The sequence below is a fragment of the Oenanthe melanoleuca genome, chromosome 2, assembly GCF_029582105.1.
Source record: "Oenanthe melanoleuca isolate GR-GAL-2019-014 chromosome 2, OMel1.0, whole genome shotgun sequence".
NCBI classification, from domain to species: Eukaryota; Metazoa; Chordata; class Aves; order Passeriformes; family Muscicapidae; genus Oenanthe; species Oenanthe melanoleuca.
Window position 1 is genome coordinate 128738372 of NC_079335.1, and position 12798 is coordinate 128751169.

General features: G+C 36.5%; 1 protein-coding gene across 6 annotated transcripts in view; it reads right to left on the reverse strand.

Annotated features, from left to right (window-relative positions):
- TRDMT1 (tRNA aspartic acid methyltransferase 1) overlaps positions 1-12798 on the reverse strand; it is a 40171-nt gene that overhangs the window by 11001 nt on the left and 16372 nt on the right. For 5 of the 6 annotated variants that reach the window (XM_056485675.1, XM_056485678.1, XM_056485677.1 and 2 more), the window contains 6 exons: positions 8898-9007; positions 7373-7449; positions 5861-5932; positions 2961-3026; positions 1450-1519; positions 84-167 (listed from right to left, as the gene is read on the reverse strand). In XM_056485675.1, the coding sequence (XP_056341650.1) occupies positions 84-167; positions 1450-1519; positions 2961-3026; positions 5861-5932; positions 7373-7410 (330 nt within the window). In that variant the 5' untranslated portion in view covers positions 7411-7449; positions 8898-9007. Of the gene's footprint in view, positions 1-83; positions 168-1449; positions 1520-2960; positions 3027-5860; positions 5933-7372; positions 7450-8897; positions 9008-12798 lie in introns of those variants that run through there. The other variant, XM_056485680.1, reaches the window with a different exon arrangement.

Below are 12798 nucleotides of genomic sequence, written 5' to 3' on the forward strand. Positions count from 1 at the left end.
CATCAACATGCATCATTAAACTGAAAATTTAACCCTCAATCCTCATGAAATGAAGCAAATTCAAGTAACACAGATAGACTCACTTGACCAGGAGCTTGAAAGGAAAATGGTTCTTGGTGAAGCTTTGCAATTAGGAAATACCGCAGCCTAGAATTGGGAATGCCAAGCTGTAATCAAAATTCAGAAGCCTTTAATCCATGTTGTAGTAGAGAAAAAGTGGTCTATAGAATCATACAAGTTATCTACCATTACATTCAGTAACAAAACAATGACATACTAATATATTTTGTGATTTCAGAGATACCAGTATTCACAGAATCAGAGATTCATAAAAATGGCTTGTGTTGGAAGGGACCTTGAAGGTGATCTATGCACCCTGCTGTGGGCAGGGACACCTTCCACTAGACCAGGTTGCTCAGAGCCCCATCCAACCTGGCCTTGAACATTTCCAGGGATGGGGCATTCAAAACTTCTCTGAGCGGCCTGTTCCAGTGCCTCACCACCCTTATCACAAAACTTCCTCCTGATTCTAAACTAAAACTACTCTTTAAGTTTGAATCCATCCCCCCTTGTCCTGTCACTGTAGACTCTTGTAAAAAGTCTCTGTCTTGTCCCATCGGGTACCAGAAGGTTGCAATTAGGTCACCCTGAAGCCTCCTTTTTTCCAGGGTATTCTCTAGGTATTAATTGATAATATCTACACACTTGTAACTTCCATACCTAGATGCTTTCAAAGAAGTAAGTGAGCAATTATTCTTGGTATCTCATAGTTTTGACTTTTTCTGTAAATAAATATGAATGTAGACAAAATTTTATGTGATGAAAGAAGAAAAATTTACATGCACCACAATTTCTTGGGACAGGTACCATCTGTTTTCTGTTAAAAGCAAAAAAGTCTCTCTTTGTCTTTTTAAACAAGGAATTATAAGACACCTAACAATTAAATAAATCTACCACAATTGGTTTTTCAGCTAGACCCTGTTAGCTTCTCTCAAATATTTATGGTACTTCACTGATTCCAGTTAGTCTTGCACAATCTGAAATCCCTCTCAAACTTTTTCAGTTGCCAGGGTAACATGGAAACAAAGCTCCTCCTCCCACAAGAAACAGTCATATTTTCTGTGCTGGGAAATCCAGAGGCACAGCACCTCTGAAGCAATGAGGCTCCTGCAGGGAAAACCACCTTCCTGGTTACAGTGCAAAATCACGCCTTCCTAAAAATATCAAATGGCAGCAAAGCAATATGGGACTAGGATCTGAACACAATCAGCAATACAATTATGCCAGTATGAGAAATCAGAAACCATATCAGTTGATTTTCTCTTTCAGGTGCATCTCTTCAGCTTTGGGAATGACTCTCTTTTCTAATACACAAGAGAATTTTCAAATGTTCTTGGACTCAGTGCACTTTGTACAATTAAATAATATTAGAACAATTTTAACACTCACACAGGTTGGAGACAAGAGAAATTCCTGATATTTAAATCCACATGTTGCTAGTGTTTGCAAAAGTTCATTCCTGAAAGGAATCAAAAAGCAATTACTCCCTTCACATAGTCTTTAGCCACTTTTCTAATCCTAAATAAAAACAGATTAAATTCAACATCATATTTACCAAAGCATTCATTGAATTGGACAGGAAATTATTGCTATGTCATCCATTACGGAATTTGAGAGACAACATACGAAGTTCAATGTTAGAGACTATTATACATTCAAAAAGTCATCTCACTCTTACTACAATGCAAATGCCTCTTCAAAAAACATCCCATCTCTAGGAGAGTAATTGTAGTGTGTCAACAGGGAAAGTAATCAGAGGGCAAGATACTCTCTTTATCTGGAATCATAAAACAGGAGATTAAAACTACTACAAATAGCTCACTACTTCCTTCTGCTCACATACAAGCACCAACTAAGCCTAACAAAAAGGCTAAATCAAGGGATGAAAAAAATCAGTGGTTTTGATTATAAAAGTGAAGTGGGACTGTGCTTTATAAACAATGAAAAAAGACTGTAAGGGAAATAATCTTCAAAATACTTTTCTTCTGTATTTCACTGCACTAGGCTGGAACTGCAGAAAAGGCAGGAGCTGTGACCTGTACCTGGCATTGTATGTGAGACTGCATCCCAGGTGTCGTAAGAGAAAACAAGTGTCCTAACCGGGGTGTTTTCTGTACAACTTGTCCCAAGCACTGGCCAGCAAGGCACAGCCTAGGGAATCCCAGAGTCTACAAGAGAGGACCATGCACACTGAACCAGTGAGAAAGCTCAGCATGTCTCCCAGCTGCCTGCCATATTCATTAAGAGCACGATATGCAAGGGTGGCTGTTGGTGCTTTAAGGAGTGCACAGAAAGATCCCACTCTACTGCATAGAACACTGAGAAGGATGATTGCAACTCACTCTCTCCTGCTTTGATCACAAGAGAGGAGAGTGTTCCTGCTGTCATTAGGTAACTATAGTGACACTGCTCCTCTTCCACCTTTCAGACCAAGACTAAATACATCCTTCTTACTGTATCTCTGCACCATTTGATGGCAGCCCTGGACCAGGGATAATCTACTATCAACAAAGGTATTTGAGAAAGCCCCTAGACTGTTCTGTGACCATAACACAAGCAACCATGGGATTCTGTCCTCATTAAGCCCTTGAAACCTCTGTTACATCTATTGTTACTTTTCTTTGAAAACTAACTCTGACCTTTTCTAAAGAAAACATGATCATCAAACCAAATCAAATACTCATAAAATTAAAAATAAAATACTGGGGCATTTTATATGCTTAGAGACATAACCAGTTATCTAGCAAGTTGCTTTTAGAACCGAAGATTTCAATTCCTGTCCCATTTGTTAATTCCAATTCCAGGAAATAAAAATCCCTTCGAAAGAATAAATCCCTTCTCCTTCTAAAGAATATATCCTTTTTGCAAAGTAAAACCTGTATGTATTAATTAGAGTTTACCTTGCAGAAGAGGATTCAAATCCTTTAACGTTTTCTAAAAGTAGGTATTTTGGAAGCTTCTGAAGCCTACAAGGAAAAAAAAAGGCAAATCAGGGTAACAAGGTGTAAAGTACATTATATTCATCCACAGATCTGTTTAGCTAGCAGAAAGATCAAAGTATTTCCACATCATGCTAGCTGTTAAAATTTAGCACCTTAAAAAAAACAACTGAATTGAAAATGTGGACTGCTGGTAAAAACCAAAAACCCCATCATCCAAACCCCATGTCTGGATGAACAGCCGTACCCTCTTGTACTCCATGCACATACTTTTGAATATGTTTATCACTGTTCATTTCCTAAAGCACGATAATATTATTCAACAGACTCAGTGTGTAATAGGAAATATAACTGTCGGGGGAACATCAATTGCTACTTAGCCATAAAATTGTTGTTTTCAAGTGCTTGTACCTGAAATCAATGTCAAAATGTCACATAAGCCTTTCAGGTAATCCATCAGAACCTGATGTGTTCATTTAACTGATTTAAGAAACACAACATATTTAGAGTTCCAACTGCAGATATTCTCAATTTTTTAAACTTGACTTTTTTGTTTTGATGGTGGAAGGGAAGGAGGTGTCTCAATTTTAGCAAGATCAGTGAAAAGGAAATAGGCACATTTGAAACACAGCATATTAAATCTCTGGAGAAATGAAAATGCCCAAACTGTGCCAGGACCTGTTCCAACAATTTAGAAGCATAAATGATTCAGATTCAAGTCTCTGGGAACATTCTGTAGCACTGTAATAAGGCCAATGCAGACACAGAATGTCTGTCACACACTGGGATCTCAGAACAACATACAGAAGTAGGATATTAATGCCCCCAGACAGCAGCTTCATGCTTATTGAAGTTAGCGACTTTCAGATTTCTACTGGAATAAATCACAGCAGAATTAGTTTCAGCACATTTTTAATTACAACCAATTAAAAACATCACATGAATTAAAAAATAATTAAAAGAACCAATACATCTCACAAGAAACTGGAAAATGTACAAGAAACTATGCCAAATTTAAAAATACTAAAAAATAATAGCGAAAAAAATATTACGAAGCTGAAAAAAGCAACAGCAGCCAAATTCCTCACAGAGGAATGGAGAATATATCTGCTGTTATGTCTACCCACACTCATCATCACTGACTACTGTGAAACTTTTTCAGGAAAGAATCCACAGCACAGCCTGAAATGCAAGCACTCATAGGGGATCGACAGATCACAAGGCAAGTAATCACTGTACAAAGAGGAAGTGTTAAGTACTTGGCAGGTATTAGCATAAAAAAATGTTTCTGTAAAAGCAGCACTTTGATATTTTAGCATTGGATTTCACCAGGTTATGGCTTGGACATGATAAACAGATGATATCTGGACCATCTGAGTTGGGCTTTGTTTGCTGGCTGGGTGCTCCAAGGATTTCCTGGGTCTTTCCAGATCTTGAAATTGTCCTTTCCATTATCTCTAATATTTGCCATCCCAGGCTACCTCTGAGCCTCATTTCAGCAATATTTCATTATAAAAGGCTGAGGAAAAGGTAAGTATATCCAAGGGATGAGAAACACTTTTACACTTTTCATAAATTGCATGCATGCCACAGCAATTTAAAATGTAAAGGGATAATTCCTATATTAAGAATTTCCTTTTTGGGGCTGAAGTACTCCATACTCAATGTCTCACAAATGTATCATATTAAAAAAAACACATAAGCGCTATCTTAGTAAAACACAAATCCACTGGCATTGAGAAATTCTACAGAAGCCATCATGTTGAACCTTCTAGTGACTACTTAGAGTAGGTGCTGCTTCAAGAACCCTCCCCAAGGAGATAAGGGACATTAGCAGTGTCTCCTGGGGTGTTGAGATAAAAGTGAGACAGCCAAGCCCAGGTCCTTTGCATCCTCACGATAAAAATATAGGTCCTGGAGTGTCTAAAGCTTTGGTTTTGGGAAGGAAAAGCTCCTGTCATTTACCCAGCTAAGCCCACAGCATCTGGAAAGCAATACATCCATATTAATGCACTACAATATCCAAAAGCAGACAGCCTCTTAACAATGCCTCAGTTTAAAGGAAAGGAATCCCCAGGTCAGGATGCCTTTAAGAATATCTTCATGTTCTCTCCCTAATTTTGTGTCTGCCATTAATACAAATAATTATGGCTGTTTTTTTGGGAACTGAGATTCAACCAGGCAAAAACTGACAGATTAATACAAAGACAATGACACTGTTCAGACAAAGCTGTGCTATCTGAATTCTTCAGTATTACTACTCCAAACAAAAGATAGAACTACAAACCAAAAATACGTAATCTGGCCCAAGAAATCTAGAAGCAGCACTAAAAAGAACGGAGACTTTAAGAAAGAATGGAAGGGATTACAAGACACATTGCCTTGTAGAGTCAATAACTTACTTAAATCAACTTTCAAACAGTACCTCTTCGAAAGACGACTATATGTCAAATCTAAGCTTTTTTAACCCAGTATTTTAAAAGCTTTTCATGTTTAAATGAAAATACACAAACTATTATCTACTCCTGCTTCTACATAAAATCAATGCAAATTTGATGTTGATAAGAACTCTTTCTTTTCATTTATTATCTAAGCACAATTTAAACAGACATGCAATGAAAAGGAAAGCAGACAATGAAAGCATATACAGCAACAATGAGGTGATTAAAGCAGTAGTAAAATGCAAGTATTTGTAATTTACATATGATCATGTGAAAGCAAACACAGAATATAATACAACACTAGTAGTATCCCTCTAAAACATTAAAGATGCCTTGTCTCACTGAAATATAGAAGACCTAGTTACAATGAAGCCTAGTTACAAAAGGGGCTTTACAATGGAGGTAGAAGTTCATTTATACCTTGGGAGAATCTCAAGGATATAGAGAAAGCTCTTTGTCCGTGGATCAGACACATCACCTTGCAGGCCAATTCTAAGAAAGAACAAAGAAACACTGGTGTATTACTCAGAGCAGACTGGCATTTGAGTTACATTTTTCTACAGAACGCTGACACCTTGCTTTGAGTTTCAAAAGGGGATTCTGCAAAAGCATCACGTACAGACAGGAGGACCTGCTCACTGAGGCAGTGCTCTGAGAGATGCTCTAAGGAATGAAAGTCTGCCCCTGGAATCCATCAGCTCACAGCAAGGTTAAAATCGAAGCATTCACTAATGAAATCCACTCCCCAGTCTGCAAAGCCCTTAACATTCTGGTCTTGTCCAGCAAAGCCTTTGAACATACTTGGCTCTGAATGAACAAAAAACCCCCACTGGGTTTCTGGGAATACCCTGCTATTTTGCACTGAATATATTAAATTATTTCTATGAATTAAAGCCTCATTGTTCACCATTTAGCAGGATTGAGCCCCACATGAATAACTTTGGAACCAATTTTGTAACACTAAACTGGACAGATTATGTAGGTTACAAAAATTATAATGCTTCCAGGCCTGTGTTTCCCTAGTTTATACTTCTATTAGCTCATTAAAAAAAAAAAAAAAAAAAAAAAAAGAATAAAAGCTTTGTAGAAGAGCTTTAGCATATATCTAAATTAATCAGTCATACACAGATTTTTCTTTTCATTGTATTATAAAGAAAAAAATCTGAAATGCTTCCTGTATACATCATAGGCTTGCACTAATTCATTTTTATAAAACAGCTCCATTTCACTGGGACTTCTTTTCAATCTTAGAATTCAATGAGATATACTTTCTTACACAATCAGTATTATCACAATCAACAGACTTTTTTTCATGAAGCTACTACTTTGCATGAGTGCAGTTACTAGAATCTTACCCCACTGGTCACTGCTGTCAAATGATAGGAATTACAAATTAATCTGACAAAAGCATCTCACTAAACTCAGTCCTTAATCAGCAAGATATTTCTCTTTATCATCCACAAAATCATTCCAAAGCCATTATCCTTCCAGACTTGGCTAAAATAGAATTATCCTTCAGAATAAACTATCTGTGTGCATGTGTAATTTTAAAGTACAAATAAAACCAGATTATACTCTGAAGTCTCAGGCAGAACTGAGAAATTCCAATTCTCCTGCTTGAGTTGCCCCAGGAAAATATTAGACTGAGATCTAAAAGGAAAGGTATAAATTTCAATATTAGAGGAATTACACCATTCACAAAATTGGTGCTTTAAGAAGCTTACTTAACCTGAATTAATTTATATATATGCAAGAAATGTGATCAACAACTAAGATGCAAATTGCTGCATTTCTTGTGCTTCAATAAACATCAGAGCTACAACACATTTGCTTAGGAAGAGAAAGATACACAGAGTCACTCTTGATAACATTTCTCCTTTGACTGTATACAGTGCAATAACTGCACTTTTTTCCCAAGTGTGCTGTGCCTACCTTGTAAATGGCTGACAGGGAGGACTCATCAAAATCATATCAAAAGATAAGCTGTCAAATTCTTTCAATGTTATGCCCTGAAAACAGAAGAAAATAGAAGAATGTTGAGTGTTGTGAACTGTTTGAAATTCTCAAGTCATCCTTCAGATGAAACTACCCCTCTTACTTCCACTGTATGCTTCATTTAGCAAAACACTATCTAATCTCTCATTTGACCTAGTAATTTCAAAATCTCTTCTACCTTGGTAAATCATAAGATGCAAATATGCATTCACTGCTCTGAACATGAACAAAAACACTTACAAGATTAGTATTTATACATAATCTTGAGGTTTGTATCTGCTCATTCTTTGAGGTGTGTAAGTGGTTCTTTCAGTAGGTACTATTTCTCCCAAAAATAAAGTATCATTAGTATCATAACGTCCTTGTACAGCAAAACCAGTGTTCACAGACTAAAATATGTGTATAAACATCTGACAAGAAAAGTAGCTCAAGTGTAAATATGATAATTTTTAATTATACAGGTAGAAATTCCTCTAAACTAAGTTTTCATCAACACCAGAGGTCAACACATTAAGTGGCCAGGAGGGAAGAAAAGCAATGATCAAGTAACTATAACTTAGACAAGGAAATCACTCTTTACATATTCTGAGGGATATCTTTACAGCAAATTTAACATAACTACCATCAGAAAACTAGACAAAAACTGCTATTTTTTCCACTATATTTAAACAAGGTGTTACCAACACTATTAATCTGTTCTTGTCAACTATAAAATAACATACGCAAGGATTCTTCTTCTGTTTCCATTATAAAACTATAAACTGTCATCTAGCCAGTTATTACTGAGTGCTGAATAAGCATTTAACCTTTAGCCACCTATTTAATTCTTACTTAAGCTGGTGTCTTAAACCAGACACAGTATCTTTTGCTGTCATGTTGTAAAACCGTAAAAGAAGATTAAGAAGTATACAGTAATTTCTAACTCAATCCAAGCAAAACTCCATGCCTAGCTTGCCTCTCATTTGTTAAAACAGAACCCAATTTTACTTAGTTATTTTTCAAATACTTTGGCAAGTGATAGAATTCCTAAAGCATTTTATCTATTGAGCCTGTTAAAAAAGATTCAAGATGTTCAACCCAATATTTTGTTGTGTTCTCTGAGCCCAACTATAACTACAAAACAAAGGCATGCCCCAAGTAATTAAACTACATTTTTTCAAAGTACATGAAAATATTTTAATCTAAAAATATGATTTTTGACATTCCTTTACTGGTGGTAAGCATTCCTCTTGACATTTATATAACCTTTCTCGAGACTGCAGGCAAGGCTTTAAGGAAAAGCCTGCAGTATGAATATCCCTCTTCAACAAGCAACTACAGCACAACCAATCAAAGTTATTGTAAAACCACTTTACTCAGAGTAACATAAATCTTTTTTTTCCTCTTGGTACTAATAAAGACAGTGAAAACAGCTTACATCTTACAAATGCCAGACTACAACAAAAGCACATTAATTACTCACCTCAATAGTCTTTGCCCATAGCGGTGTGCTGGGAAAGTTGTATTTATAAACATCATTGGCAAGAGTGTTCACATCAACAGCAGCTACAACTTCTGCATATGTGCAGCTTTCTAAAATTAAAAAAATAACTTGAAAACTCTAATTTCTCTTTACTACTCTTAAGAAAAATGTATTTGCTCAGTTGTGTTACAGCATCGCTCAAAAACAAAAAGGCAAATTACACAATCAAATTCTGCTGTGTTGTCCTTGAAACTATAAAAAACATTTTGTTTTTCTAATCATATCGGCGAAATTTCCCTTCCTTATATATCTGGAAATGGAAGCTTACTGTGCACCTAATTAGTAGATAAAAAAACTCCAAACAGGGTGCACCTCTACATTTCCACCTCTGTGCAGGTGTCTGTGGCCCGCAAGGTCCCTGGCTACAGGAATCCCAAGTCAATCTGCCAAGACCTACTGCCACTGCCTTATCTGCTGACAACTCAAAGAAATAAATGTGTTATTTTAGAGGTGTACTACTTCTCCTTATGAAAAAATAGCATGTTTGACATATGTCTACTCTTCCAATAAAACTTTTAAGTTGCCTGAAAAACATTTGTGCTTACATTTCAGTAAAGCCTTAGGCCTCAAACTCAACTGCTGTCTCCTTTGAGTTAAAGGTCCCAAAATACAAAACTTGGGAGCTTCTCCTCTCTTGGATAGAGGTGTTATTGAAGAGAGGACAGTGTAACAAATAAACTCACAGCTAAAACCCTGAAATAAAAATACACTAAAAACAATGTAAATAAACAACCGTTAATTTATAAAGTAAGAGTAATAGAAGGTTCTACAGAAGCTAAAGAGATAATAAGAGCAGTGTTTACTCCATTGCTCACCATGTCACGCTATTTGTTATTACTAAACACAATACCTTCACTGAGACTTTTTATCCAAGAAGATGGGCTGTGGTTACTGTCACAGCTGCAGGCAGAGAAGTGACTCTACCTCCTGATACCAGAGATCAGTATCAACCACGAGGTTATTTACATTATGGTTGGCATTGCAAAGCCTCAGATGAAACCCAGGCAACTTTAAAAAACTTTTGTAAACCAAAAGAAACTAGGCAAATAACCACATGTCTTTGAATAATCTCACAATATGCCCAAGTAACACATTAACAAATGACCTTAGGAGACACCATATAAATTACTGCTAGTCAGCTAATTATTTACAGTTTGAGTGGATGAAAGCCCAACTGAGATGATCCCAGTGGATTTAATTTTGAATAATGCAGTTACCGTCCACCTACTATCTTTCAGGTTTTCAAAGCTATCTTAGTCAAAACTAAGATAAAAAAGAAATCTGGGTATTGAAAAGACTGTAGCAGACATTTTAACAAGGATCAAGCCGATTCTTCCAGGTTTACTTGGTGCAATCAAGGGCAAAAGGATAAGGATTTTCACAAGATAAATACTCACAGACTATTAAGGGTCAACATATAAATCACTGTTTGCCATTACTGTCTTGACCTTTTGACCACAAGTTGTAACTGAGAACAAAATACAGGTGTATCCACAAGGACAACAGAATGACTACACCTGAGATTACAGAACAGGTATGTTAACACTGACACCTAGCGTGAAAAGAAGCTGGATGAATGTCTCAATTTACAAACGTATTCAAGAACCATCGTCTTCTTTCATCTTCCTAAAAAAAAGCTGCAGCATCTAAGTAACAGGAACAAACTTCCAATACTATTAAAGAGAACACTTTTCTCATGTTCTCCTTCAGTTCCTAAAACACATTATCCTAACAAGCTAACCCTTACTGAGTTTTGCAGGTACTCCAGAAGAAAAACAAAATTTGAAAAATCAAGAGCCTTAAATTATCATCTAAATTAACACAGTTTTAAAAGGGCAATTGGGAAGGCAAGCTGTGTGCTTTCTCTCACAACTCATGATTCAGACACTCATTTTTTTTCTGCCATCTACCCAATATCTCCCTGTGTACATACAAGAAAACAGAGCTACTAAGGACTTCACAGGCCCAAAAGTCTGGAGATATTTGAAGAGAGCACAGAGCTAAAGTGACCTATTGAATCCCCTTGCTGTACAATGTTCAGTCTAAACCAGAGATGTAAAGCAGCATGGAAAAAGGACAGGAACCTTTCCTTAAGTTTTCCACCTGGGATCCTATCTTCCTAATTCAAAGATCTGATAACTTTTTCAAAGCTTCTCCTCCTTTTCATTTAAAAGTTGCAGCTCACTTGGGAATTCCTGTTACAGAACAGGCTCCCTCTAAAAGCTGATTAAGCATATTTGTGTGGAAATGCCCTGGAAACGCATGAAGGAGCTCGAGCAGACAAGCAGCTCTCACACATCCAATCTAACAAAGAAAAGCTTGTGTAAATTTCAAACAATGTGAAAATGCAACATTTTTAACGAACTTCTCCTGAAAGTTAAATAACTTCATGTCAAAATGTGATATGCTGCTTTTCTATAGCAATTACGTTTACTACTTGAAAATTACTATAAGGAATGCATCATTAAAAAAGCCTGAAAGCAGAATCTAAGAAAAACAGAATCAAGACTCTGTTTAACTATCCCCAGTGACAAAAGGCACAAAAGCTACTCAGGAATCGCTGACTTGGTGGGATGTTAAATCAACTCCCCAAAATACATAGCAGAACTTCAATACAGAAACAGACAGCTCTGGAGACTTTTTTATCTCCCTCAAACAAGTACATCCCATTTTCAAAACACAGATATCTAAGAGAATTACGATATTGCAGAAAACAGTATAATTTTATTCAGACTAAAGAAAAAATAATACACATTTCCTAAGTGAAACTAAGAGGCTGCTGGAATACATGATTTGCAAGATTCCTCAACACTAGTTTTTGAACTGAGACTTTTCATATCTGATCAAAATTACATAATTCAAATGCAAGCCACAGACATAATGGGGAAGTTACTGAGGGAGGTGTTAGGACTTATTTTTAAGCAGACTAGATTGTAACATTCTCTCTTGGTGAAATCAAATTTGTAATGTACAGATTCCACACTTACAGCTTAAAACCTCTTGGACCCAGACAGCAGAAACTCTTTGACTGTTACTTAAACTACCTAGAGGCAGCAACCACACTTTGGTCCCAGTTCTCTACTTTATTGAATACACAACGCTTACAAGCCCTTTCAGCTATGGGGTTGTCACTCTTGAGGGAAAGGGACACTGCTGTAAGGATTAGAAGATGATGGATTTGAAAAAAACGAAAGACAGGACGGGTGCATTAGCTTCTGATTTGAAAAAGAAAACCCAAAAAATGTCACCTTCAAATGCCAGAAATAAAATTTCTGACATTACAATATCTGTCCTTTTCCTCTTCAGAATTGATTCCTCTGTCATGTGTTTCTGCAGACCTTAAAATTAACATAGATCTGTTTATATTCACTGCTGTACTTTTGCAATAGAGTCATCAATGTCAACAGAACACATGAAACACGCTGTGTTATAACAAGGGCAGTTTGGTGGCTTTCAGCATATTGGGAAATAGGAGCCAGAACAATTATCTATTCTAACAGGTATATGGAAACAGATGGAAAGGGGAAGATTAGTCACAAGTTTTGTCAGCCCTGTTTCCTTTTAAAACACAGAGCAAAGATTTAATTTCTGAGTCGTCAGCTCTTAGCTGAAATGATTAGGCTAAACTGCCCATGGCTACAGTCAACACGACTATCAGTAAACTTGATACTTGCTTCCTGCAGGATACTTAGCAACTTCTTTCACTGCTCTATTTGTACAGGATTTGATCATGTAAGCTTTATAAATTTACATTATAGCACAACTGGTACTATCCCACACTACAAAGAGCTATATTTTGGAGAAGTATTAAATTGAGTTTATATGTAAAAACTTGCTCAAA